This window comes from Acanthochromis polyacanthus, chromosome 18 (assembly GCF_021347895.1).
Source record: "Acanthochromis polyacanthus isolate Apoly-LR-REF ecotype Palm Island chromosome 18, KAUST_Apoly_ChrSc, whole genome shotgun sequence".
NCBI classification, from domain to species: domain Eukaryota; kingdom Metazoa; phylum Chordata; class Actinopteri; family Pomacentridae; genus Acanthochromis; species Acanthochromis polyacanthus.
Window position 1 is genome coordinate 2,774,015 of NC_067130.1, and position 16,113 is coordinate 2,790,127.

Here is a 16,113-nt window from a genome sequence, read left to right on the forward strand (position 1 = left end):
TCTCGTTTTTGTTGTTTTGTATTGTTTTTGTCGATTTGTGTCTGTTTTTGTCGATTTGTTTGTCATTTCTGTCAATTTGTGTCTCATTTTTGTTGTTTTGTGTCTGGTTCTTGTGTTTTTTGTCTCATTTTTGTCATTTTGTGTCTGTTTTTGTCGATTTGTTTCTCATTTCTGTCATTTTGTTTCACATTTCTGTCATTTTGGGTCTATTTTTGTCATTCTGTGTCTAATTTTTTTTCGATTTCGTGTCTGGTTCTTGTGTTTTTTTGTCTTGTTTCTGTCATTTTGGGTCTGTTTTTGTCATTCTGTGTCTCATTTTTGTCGATTTCGTGTCTGGTTCTTGTGTTTTTTTTGTCTCGTTTTTGTCATTGTGTCTGTTTTTGTCATTCTGTGTCTCATTTTTGTCGATTTTGTGTCTTGTTTTTGTCATTTTGTGTCTCCATTTTGTCGATTTGTTTCTCATTTTTTTCGTTTTTGGTGTCTCGTTTTTGGTGTTTTTGTGTCTCAATTTTGTCATTTGTGTCGTTTTTTGTCATTTTGTCTCACTTTTATCGTTTTGAGTCTCAATGTCGTTTTGTCTGCTTTTTGTCGATTTGTTTCTCATTTCTGTCATTTTGTGTCTCATTTTTGTCATTTTTGGTGTCTCGATTTTGGTGTTTTTGTGTCTCAGTTTTGTCATTTGTGTCTTGTTTTTGTCATTTTGTGTCTCCTTTTTGTTGATTTGTTTCTCATTTTTTTCATTTCATGTCTCATTTTTGTCATTTTTGGTGTCTCGATTTTGGTGTTTTTGTGTCTCAGTTTTGTCATTTGTGTCTTGTTTTTTGTCATTTGTCATACTTTTATCATTTTGTGTCTCATTTATGTCGTTTTGTCTGCTTTTTGTTGATTTGTTTCTCATTTCTGTCATTTTGTGTCTTATTTTTGTTGCTTTGTGTGTCGTCTTTTCCATGACTGTATATGAGGTTCCTACCAGCATAATAATGAATAAGTCGTCTCTTACGGTTGCCAGGTCCAGCGGCGTCTGTCCCTCCTGGTTCTTCATGGTGGGGTCGGCTCCATGGGCCAGCAGCAGGGCGCAGAGCTGAGTCCGTCCTTTCTGGGCGGCTTCGTGAAGAGGAGTGAACGCCCACTTATCCGTGGCGTTCACACACGTGTTGTATTTAATCAGCAGGGCGGCGATGTCCACGTGCTAGACAGAGCAGAGGAAGAAGAAGTGGTTCCGATAGACAGGAGAGAACAGGTAGGAGGGAGAACGAGAGCAGGAAACAGGACATATTTAAAGCCGAGCAGAGGAGAGAGATTAGAATGAGAAAAAAACATGACATCAGAGGAGTGAGGAGGTGGCTGGGCGAGAAAGACGACGGCAATAGAAGCGTTTAACAGGAGCAAACGTGTGAATGAGTGCTTGGAAATCGTGATCAGAAAAAATGCAGAATGTGAGCGTCTCTGCAACAGAAGCTGAATTATTAACTCGGTGATGATTCCTGTTTCCCCACCAGTCCTACGTCTCCTCCTCCTCCCCTCGTCGTCTCTCCTCGGCTCTCGTTGTGGCGTCAAACACGATGCAGCTTGTTTCTGAGATGTTCGAGTGTGTACGGTTCAAAACGCACAGCTCATCAAGCTTTCATGCTAACATGTGTTTCATGACTCTTTCAGGAGCAGAACGCCGACGAGATATGAGCCGCTCCAACACAAGCAAAGGGGAGAATCACATCCATGTACACCCCCTGTCAAAAGTTTTAGGACGCTTTCTCATTCAAATGAATGAGGAAGCGTCCTAAACCTTTTGACAGGGGGGTGTACTTCTGTAGTAAGTTAGGACTTTATAGTACAATATTAAACATGGAATACGAGAAACCTGCAGGTATTTAATGGATTGTGAACAGCAAAAAAAGCAATTTTTCTAATTTAATTCCGCCTCCATTGGGGGTGTCAAACTCATCAGTCCAGGTTCCACATTCAGTTTGATCTGAAGTGGACCGGACCAGTAAAATCACAGAATAATAACCTATAAATAATCACAACTTCAAATTTTTCTTTTTTTTTTAGTGCAAAAATGTTCACATGTAACAAATTATCTTCATACGATACATTAAGAACAACCTGAAATTTCTTAAGAAAAATAAGTTCAATTTCAACGATATTATTCCTCAGTTTGTCATTTCCACGTTACAACTTCCAGATCACAGAGTGTCTACAAAGGAACACAATATTTAGTCACAGACATCTGGAACTGAATGGTAGAGTATTTTACTTTGATTGAAATGACAAAAGTCAGACAAAAAACATCAAAAACAAGACAAAATATGACAAAAATGGGATGCAAAATGGCAAAAGCTGAAGCAAATGGCACAAAAGAGACAAAAAATTTGAATAAAGCGACAAAAACAAGACAAAAGATTACACAAATGAGACAAAAAATAGAAAAAAATAGAAACAAAACAACAACAAATGGACAAAAAACACAAAAAGAAATGCAAAATGACAAAAACATGAGACAACAGACAAAAAAAAGAGACACAAAAGCAACAAAGAACAATCTAGTATTTTACTTTATGATCCAAACAACTTGTCATGATCTAGAAATGATTTTAAATTTATACTTTTACTAATTTACAATCTGCAGTTAATGTCTTCTCTGTAATTTTTACACTTAGAGGGCCGGATTGGACCCTCTGGAGGACCACTTTTGGACCACGGGCCTCATGTTGGACACCCCTGCTCTTGAGATAAATCAGACTTAAAACGGATAATAATCATAGAGCAACGTAAAATAATTCAAGAGCCAAGAGAACTCAGTTTGGAGTAAAACAAATCATAATTTAAGGAAAAACATCAAATCTTTACATTGAAACCAAATAGAATCAACAAATTATTTTGCTTTGTAACATTTCGAGCTTTAGAATAACTGATTAGAACGAGCCGATCCCATTATTATCTCATAATCGATCAGGAGTTTTTACTTTCCTAAAATACATACGCAGAAATCAACTGTTGGAGCTGATCTGAGGACTCAAAGTGAGCGGTGTGAATAAAATGTGAGTGTTTGTGTCTTACCCCGTAGGAAGCAGCGTTGTGTAAAGGTATGAGCCCTCCTTTGTCCTGAGCGTTCACGTCGGCTCCGTGCTCCAGCAGATACTCGGCTACCTCCAGGTTGTTGTATCCGGCTGCAGAGAGCCGCGGAGGAATCACATGGAGAGACAAAGACGCAGTCAGGTAACGGAAGAGAACGTCAGCCTGCATCAGCTGCAGCGTGACAACACACACAATCATCTTTTCCTCTCACAAGAAAGTAGACGAAGGCAGAGGGTGCGTGGGCGTGTGTCTAAGTGGTCAGATCTCTGAAAAAAAACATCCTTCAATGTGTTTCTCTGCAGTTTCTTAACTTTTAAAGCGGCAGTCATGCAGCAAAACGGTTTCCAGTTAACCCTCCTGTTGTCCTCATTTAACGGGCACGGAAAAATGTAGCTTCCTGGTCTGAAATTTTTTTTTAAAAATCACCAAAAAAAATCCCCAAATTTCTGAAAATTTGCAAAAACTTCAGGAAGAAAAATCCAATAATTCCTTAAAAGTTTCTCTAAAAAGTTTTATTTAAAAAAAATCCCTCAAATGTGGCAAGAAAATTCTTATATTTAAAAAAAATGAGTAAAAATCTTGAAAAAAAATCCTAAAAATATCTAAAGTGATTCCATATATACACCCCCTGTCAAAAGTTTTGAGACGGGTTCTAATTTATTTGAATGAGAAAGTGTCTCAAAACTTTTGACAGGGGGTGTATGTGTAAATATTCAACAACATTTACAAAAAAAAATAAATCAACCAAAACCCAACGAAATTCATTTTGAATGAGGTATAATATTGTTGAAATTTAACTCATTTTTATTAAGAAATTTTAGTTTATTCAAAATATTTTGTAGAAAGATCATTCCTTAAATGTTAAGACTTTTTTTTGCACCAAATCAAAGGAAACATTAGGAGTTGTGGTTGTTTATAGGTTATTATGCTGTAGTTTTACTGGTCACTGGAGATCAAACTGGGCTGGATGTGGAACCTGAACTAAGATGAGTTTGAAGAAGAAAGAATCTGATGTGAGCCATAAAGCTGCAGATGAGCAATAAAACGTGGAGGTGACATTAAGGGAGGTCATATTTCATAGTAACATGAACTCCTGTACATAAAACGATGTGTGCGGAGAATCTTAAGTGTGTAAAACAAAGATTCTTAAGGAGCTTTAAACACGATGTAATTAAAAATCGTTTGATAAATTGCTGAGCTGTTCGGGCCACTTGTCAGTCCAGGAGGTGATTCTGTATCCAGGACTCTCTGGATGTGTTTACGGCCTCCTTCTCGGCTCTGTGCTAAAACCCAAGGTCGGCTTTTACACACTGGAGTGATGGGCAGCAGCAAGTACACCGAGCCCAGAGTCGCTTAAATCCTTAATCGGGGAGTTTTTATGACTTCCTAAAATGACCCGTGCAGCTTTTCGTTACCTGCCAGGTGCAGCGGAGTGGAGTTGCGTCCCTGCGTGTCCCGACAGTTGATGTTGTCGGGGCTGCACAGCTTCTGCACTCTGGCCAGGCAGCCCTTCTTGGCGGCGTCCAGCAGCGCAGCGTCTCCTCTGAGCAGGTCCTGGATGTCGGTGTCCCCGTCCTTCACCAGGTCCAGAGGCGTGTTCCCGTCCCGGTTCTTCTTGGTCGGATCCGCTCCGTGCTGGAGAGGCAAAGAGACGTTCATCCAGTGAGTGGGCACGCTAGCATTTAACGACGAGACGGTGTTTGCAAACAAAACACAGATTAATACGTCTGTGAAAAGCCAAGAAGCCAGTTAGTGTGATATGTTGTGAAGCATCGTGATATGGGATCCCAAAACCAGCCATTTATAGAAAACAATTATTCCTCTCTTGCTGAATCCTATCAGACCAGTATTCATTATTCAACATTAAAAAATATAAAAAAGGATATATGGATATATTCAAGGAAACAACTAACTTATAAAAATGTATAAAGAATAAAAGAAGATAAAAAGACATTCTTCAAAAATAATCAAACCATCACTTTTTACAGTGAGACACGCTTCTGATTTTTACACTGTTTCAAAATTAAAGAAAATAGAAAGGCATTCTTCAAAAATAATCAACTCATTCTTCTGAATAAGGCACTCTTCTGATTTTTAAACTGTTTCAACATTAAAGAATGTAAGAATAGACACTTGGTTAGTTCAAACTCATTCATTAGGTTATGACATAATTTGATCCTAAATGACAGGTTATAACATCACAATGTTCCCTTATTTAGCTGTTGTTCTGTCAGAGTCTCCCCTTTGTGGCTGATTCTGGGATCTCATATCTCCATGCTTCACAACAGATAATAATGGGATGTCAGATAATATCGGCCTGATATCGGCATAAAAATGTAATATCGGTCAATATCATTGTTGGGTTTTTTTTGAAAAAAGAAAAAATAACGCCTGGATTTTGCCGGCATTTACTGACTCATAGAAGGAGGGAGAGTGTGAACTGTTGTTGAGACAATTATCAAAAAAAAAAGGCATAAATATGACATTTTATCCATGACATATGTTGAAGTAATTTTCTTATTTTGCTCAGACAATGTTTCCATCTGAAAGCCTTGTTGTATTTGAGAATGCATCCAGTGGGGCATCACAGTAAAATGAGGCATGTTGTGTTAATTCCACCACAGGAGATATGTGATGTTTTATTTCCTAAAATTAGTTAAATCAGGGGTGTCAAACCCATCTTAGTTCAGGTTCCACATTCAGCCCAGTCTGATCTCCAATGACCAGTAAAATCACAGCATAATAACTTAAAAATAACCACAACTCTACATTTTTTCTTTGTTTTAGTGGAAAAAGGTTCATTCTGAAAATGTTCACATTTAAAGGATTATTTATTTTTACAAAACTTGATGAACAAAGTGAAATTTCTGAATCAAAATAAACACACAAAATGCATCAACATACAAAAAAGTGACAAAAGACACAAAATAAAACAAAAAATTAGACAAAAAAATTACAAGGGAGCAAAAAAAAGGACAAACGACAAAAACGAGACAAAAATTACCCAAATGACACGAATGAGACCAAAAATGACAAAAAAGAGAAACAAAACAACAAAAAATGGACAAAGATCACAAGCAAGACAAAAAAACATGAGACGACACACACGATACACAAAACAATGAATAAAGCAAAACAGAAAATGACAAAAATGAGACAAAAACGAAACGACAAAAACCAGAAACAAAACAACAAAAACAAGACAAAGTATTACAAAAATGAGACACAAAACCACAAAAGAACAATCAACAATCTAGTATTTTACTTTATGATCAAAACAACTTGTCATGGTCTAGAAATAATTTTAAATTTATAGTTTTACTAATTTACAATCTGCAGTTAATGTCTTCTCTGTAATTTTTACACTTTGAGGGCCGGATTGGACCCTCTGGAGGACCACTTTTGGCCCACGGGCCTCATGTTGGACACCTCTGAGTTAAATAGTCCACATATATTGGTATCGGTTGACAACAGAATCAGAAATTGAGAATTGGACAATATCGGCATATCGGTAATTGGCAAAAAAAAAGCCACTATCGGACATCCCTATTAATAATAAATACGTGGTTTTAGACTGAATCTTTCCATCTTGTGCTTGAATCTAAAAAAGTCCCTCAACATCCCAAACCATCCAACCCCAGTGGAGACGTTTCACTTCAACAAGGAGGAAATGATGACAAGTGACGAGTGAGAAGAGGATGAAGGTAAATCACCAGAGAGCAGAAGAGAGGGAGAAGCTAGAGGAGGTAGAGAGGTGAGGACAGGACGCCCAGTGAAGTGGAAAACACCAGATACCCCCGGGGACGAGGGGAAGGCAGACATTTTCATCGCTCAGCTGTCTCCTAGGTTACGGCTTAACTTGTCATTTCATTGTAAGTTTTGAAATCCGCTCATTAAAGTTGGATGTTGTGGGACCACTCCCCTGGGTCTCCACGGCTGGCCTGAAACTGTCCGTTAGAAATCTCTCACAGCTATATTCTTCTTTTTCAGAACTGCTAGGGTTTTTTCTACCCGGCGTCTCGGTTTCCATTATCTCCTGCTGCTTTTTGCAGTCACATTCTGACTGTAATTTATCCTCAATCCGGGAGAATTAGAATATAAACAGTTAGAGAATTAGAATATAAATAGTTGGAGACATTTATATAACAGCAAAGAAAAAGATTTTACACTGAGCCTGAAAGCAATAATTGGAAATGGATTTTACGTTAAATATAAATTAGGCTCGCACCTCGGTAACGTTGTTTGTTGTCACATTAGTGCCTTTCACTCAATGCTGATATTTAAGCAGGTGGAGTGTTTACATGTTCACCATCTTACTTTCTATGGGGATGTCCGATATCGGCTTTTTTGCCGATATTGTCCAACTCTCAAATTTCCGATTCCGATATCAGCCGATACCGATATATGTGGGCTTTTTAACTAATTTTAGCTAACATCACAGATCTTCTGTGGTGGAATTAACACATCATATCTGATTTTATTGTGATGCTCCATTGGATGCATTCTCAAATACAACAAGGCTTTCAAATGTAAACATTTTCTGTGCAAAACAAGAAAATTAAGCTATAGAAAAAATGCCTTCTTTTAAAAAAAAAAAACTGTTCCCACTCTCCCTCCCTCTATGAGTCGGTAAATGCCGGCAAAATCCAGTCATTATTTTATCGGTTTTCATGATAGGCAAAAAACCCGATAACGATATTTACCGATGTTACAGTTTTATGCCAATATCGGCCCGATAATTTTGGCAGGCCGATATTATTGGACATCCTGAGATGGAATGATATAAAACGTTGGAAAAGAGGGAAAACGCAACATCTGATAGAAATTTTACAGCATTTAACTGCTGTTGACTACGAAAAGAAAACATTGGACACATTTGACATTAGTTTGCCAAAAAAAAATGTCAAAGTTCACTAACTTCTACCAAATTCCATTAGTGGTGGTCATGCCAGTTTATGTTTTCCATAAATAATACCTTTTGCATTCGTCTAGTTTTCTGGCTCACAGTTTTGGTCATTCTTTGGCAATTTTGCTGCAAATTCTCAGCAAGGTCATTATTTTTTTTTTACAGACAAATTAAAGCAACTTCTGGCTAATTTGGGGGAAAATATTTGAATTGTTTTCATAACTTAAGTAGCTTTTATTACAGGTTCAAACCGTCTCAAATCATCACTTTTTACAGACCTGTCTTCTTTATCATTGCTTGATTTTCCTGAAAGTTTCACGACATAAAATATAGATATTTATCCAGATATTTGTGAAATTTGAGCTTGATTTATTCAATACTTCCTGATACATATTTTAGCTGTGTGTCAACCCACATAATATCTCAAGAACTATTAAAGATGAAAGTCTGAAATATTTACTGTTATTTTCTATCATGTCTTTGACTCAGAAGGATTCTGTAATATTGGACAAGTAGACTCTGATTATGAGTACATTGTGGAAACATTCATGTAAAGTCTCATGTTTTAGCACACATTAACAGAAAAAATTAATTCAGAAGCCAGCTAGTGATGTGGTAGTGTCAGAAAAATGAAAGGAACCTACTTTTGTTTAACTTTCATAACCGAGTTCTACCATAAAAGCTAAAATATTTCTTTTTTAAAAAATAAAACATTGGCATGCTTTTGTTTTCAGCAACGTTTGCTCAAAAATGGAACTTGTAATGATGTGCGAAAGTTAGTAAAAAGTGTTAAATCTCTGAAAGCACTTGATCTATCAATCTAAAATTTCACTGCTAATGTTATAAATTTCCATAATTTCCTGTTAAAAAAAATAACTGAAAGCAAATCAGAGCTGGCCGAGCAGAAGGTCCCTGATGAGCTGAGATTTAATGACCCTAAAGTAAGATTTTTTAAGTTTAACTTGCTTATTTGCTAGTTGCAGAGTTCACTAGCTTCTCCCACAGTCCAAAGACATTCATTCTAGGTTAATGGTGATTTCTAATTGGCCATAGGTGTAAATGTGAATGAAGGTTTGTCTGTTTTGACCCTGCGGTGGTTCGTGATCTTCAGCGAGGCAAAATGTGTATAAATGGTGATGGACGAGTTCTTTTTTTCACAAAGTAAGTAATATGTACTGAAAAATTAGGGCTGGACCCAAATATCCGAATATTCGTTCGCTCCGGCGGTATCCGGATATTAATTTTGGTATTCGGATATTCGTCTTTAATAGGGCCCGAATATTCAGAGGCCAGAAACCACTATTTGGGCCAGCCCTGCTGAAAATATGGACTTACTGCAGAGTTACATCATCAAAAGTTAACTGCAACTGTCTACCAGAATCTAAAATGCTGATAAGGGGAGACATTGCATCCAAAAGCTTAAGTTCACCTTCTGGAAACCATGAATGTCTGTACAGATTTAACGGCAATATATCAAATAGTTCTGAGGATTTCCAGTCTGGAAGAAAGTGTTTCTGCCCATAGAGGTTTTTAGTAGCATGATTAAGGAACAGAAGAGGAACTGGATGTTTCGTAGTAAACACTGAGCGCCATCACGAATGAAAGAGCAAAAGAGCTTCACCTTAAGAAACTGTTCATAGTCAGAAACTCCAAACAGGAAAAAGTCACTAATTAATAATCGGTCTCTTGGTGGATGATGAGACATCACACCCAGACATTCAGAAGTCGTTCAAGTTCACACATTTCATGTCGAGCGCTAATAAGACAGATTGTACTTCAGTTGAGTAGAAATTCATTATGCTCTTACACGTCTTCCCGAACAAAGCAAATGCTAATCGGTATTTTGTAAGCTCCTCATAGACGATCAGAGCGCAGGGAGCGAACACAGCAGAGATTTATTCAGAGCACAAATCCGACACAAAAACGGGACAATAGAAAGTTGACAACAAACAGAGGAGACAAAGGAAAACCTACCGCTGAACTCTGGAACAGTTTATTCAGAACCAGGGAACAGTTGCATCCCGAGGCGATGGCAGATTAACAGCGATGGGTGAGAACACACTCTGCTACTTCCGTGCACGAATTCCACGTCGAAGGGAAAACGAGGGCATGAGAATCACAAATCCTCGCTTAAAATCCAACCAAAATTCAGAGAATATTCTGACCAGAGTGGAAAAATGCCAAACTGGCCCCCCACTGTGGACAATCCATCATCAGTCTATGTCTCCAGACCTCTGATTGGAAGAACCGATTGATCAGTCAAAGTGTGGCCTGAGGGAGCTGCTAATATCTGACTGCTGTTTTGGGAGCGCTGGCTGGAATTTACCTCCACATAAAGCTCACACACTGACCCCAAGGGAGACTTTCTATCGAACTAGATATGTAATTATACAACCAATTATCAAGTAGCATATCTTATAGACGAACTGCTTTCTCATCACTGAGTTTACAGCAGACAAGGATAAACATTACTTTTAATAAACTCCCACTAAAGCCCCATTCACACGGGATTAGTATCACCTCAGGACCAATGGTGATTTGTAATAACTTTGGAGGATGTCTGTGATCTTAATCCCGTAAGGATGCGTCATTTTGGTAATTTGGAGAGTAAAAATTCCACCTAAAATTACCGACTACAGTTCACCAAACTCCAACATCCTGTTATAATACTAGTCCCGTACGAATCTGCATCTCAGTGATTGGGGGTATCTGGCCGCACATGTTTGACACCTGTGCTCTAGAGTAAGTACTTATGTAGTATTTTTCTACCTTAGTGCTACTAAAAGAGCTGTACATTGTGTTTCTCATTCATACATTAACACGTTTGTGACAGCTGTCATGGAAGGTGCTTGTCTCAGGAGCAACTTCAGGTTCAGTATCTTGACATTTCTACATGTGGAGTTGGGATTGAACCACCAACGTTGCGTTTAGCCAACAACCCTGTGACTGAAGTTGTTGTACTTGTTAAATCTTTCACAGCACTGCATCGTGTTGACAACTCCGGTAACCGGTAGTAATGTAGACTGAACAATCCAAGACGGTGAAACATCTTCAAAAACCCAAAAGAGAGCTCAAGTTCCAAGGATAACCATGACCTTGATGACCGAGGATCTACATACAGACTGAATAATCCTTCAGCTCTCTCCTTCATGCTCCATTCTCCACCACTCTCCATGTCGTACCAAGGCCTCCATCTCGCCTCCTATCCCGCGGCAGTCGTGCATCACCACCCGCTTCAATTTAACCGGAGTGGCTGTACATAATGACGACAAGCTTCTCTAACAGTTTTCTATCATCTTTTCAAAGTCTGTAGAATGGCTGCTCAATTTTAGCGAACACTTTGGAGCCTTCGGGGCACATATCTACTGTCTGCCAACTCCTTACCCTTTCCCCACAACGCTGAAACAATTTCACGGCCGATGGGGGGGGAAAAAATAGAAGAGAAGATGTCCACTGATCGTTTCTGGAACAAAAACCAGAAGAGGCTTGTGGATGAAATCCACATCAGATTGCAGATTGTGAGTTTAGATTTTAGAACATGCAGATTTGGATTCTGCGGGATATTTTACATGTAGTTTGACGTCAAAACCAAGTAAATCCCAGTACAATATCTTACTGTCAGAAAGAAATAGTTTTATTTCGTGAGGCTGCTGTTCTTTTATGAAAAATCACCCAATAGTCGACACACAAGTCAGACAACATGAATGATTCTAATATTTACAGTGAAATATCCCACTGTAGAGGAAACTGAAGCTACTGAATGACGGTTGTATAGTCATGAAAAAAATGATTAGACCAGTCTTGTTTTCTTCAATTTCTTGTTCATTTTAATGCCTGGTACCACTAAAGGTACATTTGTTTGGACAAATATAATGATAACAACAAAAACAGCTCATTGATTCCAGAGCTGACATCAGAGATTTTCCATGTTTTCTTGATAATAACCAAAATCACTTCAGTTCTTCCATCGGTAGCTATGGTATTGTTCTACCAAAAACAGCTTTTAGGATTCCATCTTTTCTTTTCTATCTGTTTTAGTCCCATGATCCACACAGGACTTAGTACTGATTCAGAACCATTGTTTCTGATGACTACAACCATGTGTCTCTTCATGCTCTCCACCAGCTTCTGATCACAGCAGCCCATTCCTGTTGCACTAATTCTTACTAATCTGCTTATACCTTTAGTGGTACCAGGCATTGAAGAGAGACTGGACATATTGGGAGAATGAAAGCATTGGAATAACATGCAGAAGGTCATGCGATAGCCCCTGGCTTTAACCTTCAGGTACCAAATTTTAGTAACTTTACGCTCGAGTCCAAAAGGAAATCTCTGCCAAATTTTAAGAAACTGTCTCCAAGTGTTGAAGAGATATCACGCTCACAAGAATGGGACAGCCTGGAAGCAGAACGCCTCCAGACTCAACTGTCGCCGTTCCAGAGGCATCCAAACAGCAAAGTGTCTGAAGAAGGTGTTGGACCACCACAGATCAGAACATTTCAGCATCTCAACACAGACTCAAAGCCTCACAGCTGGTGTTTTCGTGGTAAATGGTGGAACATCGGTGTTCATCTGGCCACAGGCTGCAGTTTTTGATTTCAGTAATGACAGAAAAATCAGATTCCAAGTTTTTGATCAGTACTGAGATAGGAGTCGTGATTTTAGTGAGAATGTTTCTTTTTCTCCACTAGATAATGATCTTTCATATTTTTGATTTAATGTTTCAATTAGCTGTTCAGCCCTTTCCTGCATGGAAAGATCTCCAGGTTCTGAACTCATTTATTCTGGTCTTTTAATTTGGAAGCTGTGCTTGGTCAACTGCCAAAACTATTAAGTGTTAACCGCCCTGAAAAAAACCTTTTTCTCTCAATTTGGATCAATATCAGATTATCTACGGGGCAATTAGGGCAGCGGCTGACAGTGTTCACACACAGGAGGTTAAATAATAGATTCTACTTCAGCGTTTTCTCTGTTTTTCAGCAAAGCAGCCTCAGCCAACTCCATAACTTGGGTCTTAAAGTAAAAGGGTGTCACTGGATTTGTGCTTTTAACCAGCAGACCACAGAATGACTGTCAGGCTTGTAACCAGTCCACCGCTTCCTTAATCCTAAAGCACCACAAGGATGAATACACTCTTCTTCCAGCAACCTCACCAGATTCTTCAACCATCGTAGGACCAAAAGCTTCAGTCCTCAACAGAAAGGAGGTGAAGTTCCTCAGATAATCACAGACACGGCTTTAGAGGATAAAAAAATCTCTCATTGTGGATCATTATGGGTGTACTATTTAATCTTTGCTGACATTTCCATTATAGACTCATGTCTCAATTGTTTTTCAATTAATCAAGACTCCGTTTGTCTCAAAAATGCCAGAAAACATCACAATTTCCCTGAGGCAGACGTGACATTTTTTAATTGCCTATTTTGTCGAAGCGATTTCCTCAAATGGGAGAAAATATTTCATTAACGACGAAGAAACAGAGGGAAGCAGGTGATTCTTCTTCTGGAACCAGTGGATATTTGGCTCTTTTTTTCCCCTGTTTGTTTGTTTGACAAACGACTTGAACGAGGATTATCAGAACTGTCGTCAGCACTAAATCACCGCTACGTCTGGCAGTACAACTTTATTGACGACACTCGCTGTCTTGGAGGAAATCATGCCGCAACACCCAGCGCATGTTTGATGTCCGGCTTTGAGACGAAGAAGCTGCTGTCACCTTCCCAAACACCGCCCCCTACAGTCCACTCATCTCCACTTTAATGGCTCGGCTCTTCTCGGTTTGTGAGGTTTTCCATCAGGACGTAGTACCTGCTACCAGCTACTATTTTAGCACCTACTCGGCCGGGGTTCCCAGCGAGCTGAGTTGATCCGATGATGTGACGTCTACAGAGTGCAGGCCACTGATTGGACAGGGAGTGACGACACACCAGACCTGGGCGAATGAAGAGGTGGGAACTTTTCTGTCTTCGGTGGCGGACGAAAGAACACAGAGGGAGCTGGACAGTGCGACTCACAGGAGGTCTCTAAGTGGATGGCGGCCCACGGATACAGCAGGACAATGAAGCAGTGTCGGGAGAAGCTGGAAAAGCTTAAAAGTGGCAATCGATCCATCAAGGACCTGGAGTGTGTCAAAGCGGAGGTGTTGGAAGTGGTTTAGCCAAATGGACGCCGTTTACAGCACCGACTGACGAGCAACGGGAGGAAGAGTGGCCTCGACTCCACCGCTGGATTATTGGAGACCATGTTGGAGGACGGTGAGTGTTTTGCTTTATTCGTTATTTTGCTATCATTTGTGTCATCTTGTGTTGTTTTGTCTTGCTTGTGTGTCATTTGTGTAATTTTTTGTCTCGTTTTTGTTGTTCGTCCATTTTTTGGTCCCTTTGTAACTTTTTTGTTTTTTGTTTTGTTTCGTGTCTTTTGTTTCCTTTTTGTATCTCATTTTTGTAATATTTTGTCTTGCTTTTGTTGTTTTTTTTGTCTGACTTTTCAAATTGAATTTATTTATCTTAAGAAATTTCAGATTGTTCTTAATGTTTTGTAAAAGAAAAAACTAATTGCTTGAATGTGAACATTTTCAGAAAGGACTTTTTGCACTAAAACAAAGGAAACATTAGGAGTTGTGGTTATTTAAAGGTTATTATGCTGTGATTTTACTGGTCCAGTCCACTGGAGATCAAACTGGGCTCAATGTGGAACCTGGACTAGAATGAGTTTGACACCCCTGACCTAAACCGAATGGAGTTGAGTCCAGTAGGTGCTAGTGGAAAATGGCCTAAACTGTCATTTTACCACCTAAACAGAGCCACTGATTCCTGCTTTTTATTTTCCTTGCCGTCTCAACAGTCTGACTTTGTCAATTTCATACTAACGTCCTTGGTTGCACTTCTTATATCTGTATCTGACCTTTACTCTCTCTCACCGTCTTGTACGAACCTTTATCTGCAGTATTTTTATCTTCTGTTTTCATTTAAACTTTCCACTTCTGTATTCTCTGATGAATCTGGTAGAGGCTCCTTCAAATTTAATCTCATTGTGCGATGACAGTAAATGAATTAATAATATCTAGACACATCCCCCTTTGCTTTTCCATGTGCTTGTTGACTGCATGTGTGTGTGTGTGTGCGCGTGTGCATCCTGTGTGAATTCATCTGTGTTGATCTAATAATAATTTATGCAGCCCCATATGGCAACAACAAAGTGGTGATGTAACCTTGTCTGGAGGTGTTTGTGGCAGGAAAAACAAAAATGCATTCAGCTGTGAAACTGCAACATTTCACAGGATTCATTTAGACCCAGAGAGATGTGACAATCCGCTGTTACACAACACGTATTTTCAGCTTTCTAATCTGATTGGTCAGAGTTTATCTTGGCTGGGTGGAAAACACGCAGACAGTCATGCTGTTAGTGAATATTCACACTCGGTTTGCCAACGAAAGGCTTCTTCTGTCGGGTAATTCAGGAGGAAGTCGGATCCATAATGTTGATTAAAGTACCAACACGCATCGTTCACAGAGGATACGCATCAGCAGATGTCATTAATGGCATTAGCAGCAGATGTTTTATCGTTGTTTTGTCACCAGCTCCTTCTTTCACAGGACTGATTTACAACGAGTTTGTGTCTAGTAAATACTGTTTACCTCAGGGGTGTCACACTCATTTTAGTTCAGGTTCCACATTCAGCCCGATCTGATCTCCAGTGACCAGTAAAATCACAGAATAATAACCGATAAATAACCACAACTCCTAATGTTTCCTTTGTTTTAGTGTAAAAAGTACATTCTGAAAATGTTCACTTTTCCAAAACATCATGAACAACCTGAAAAAAAAGACAAAAAACAACAAGAACACGACAAAATGTTACAAAAATGAGACACAAAACAACAAAAGAACAATGAGCAATCTAGTATTTTACTTTATGATCCAAACAACTTGTCATATGTACAAATTACTTTAAATTTATAGTTTTATTAATTTACAATCTGCAGTTAATGTCTTCTCTGGAATTTTTACACTTTTAGGGCCGGATTGGACCCTCTGGAGGACCACTTTTGGACCACGGGCCTCATGTTGGACACCCCTGGTCTACCTGAGCTGAGGATGAAGTGTTTACAGAGCATTAAAGCTACACAATG

At 38.9% G+C, this 16,113-nt stretch overlaps 1 protein-coding gene across 2 annotated transcripts in view; it reads right to left on the reverse strand.

Annotated features, from left to right (window-relative positions):
- Positions 1–16,113, reverse strand: part of tnksa (tankyrase, TRF1-interacting ankyrin-related ADP-ribose polymerase a) — a 156,148-nt gene that overhangs the window by 21,203 nt on the left and 118,832 nt on the right. For both annotated transcript variants that reach the window (XM_051938102.1, XM_051938103.1), the window contains 3 exons: positions 4,491–4,710; positions 3,058–3,167; positions 1,001–1,189 (listed from right to left, as the gene is read on the reverse strand). In XM_051938102.1, the coding sequence (XP_051794062.1) occupies positions 1,001–1,189; positions 3,058–3,167; positions 4,491–4,710 (519 nt within the window). The remainder of the gene's footprint in view (positions 1–1,000; positions 1,190–3,057; positions 3,168–4,490; positions 4,711–16,113) is intronic.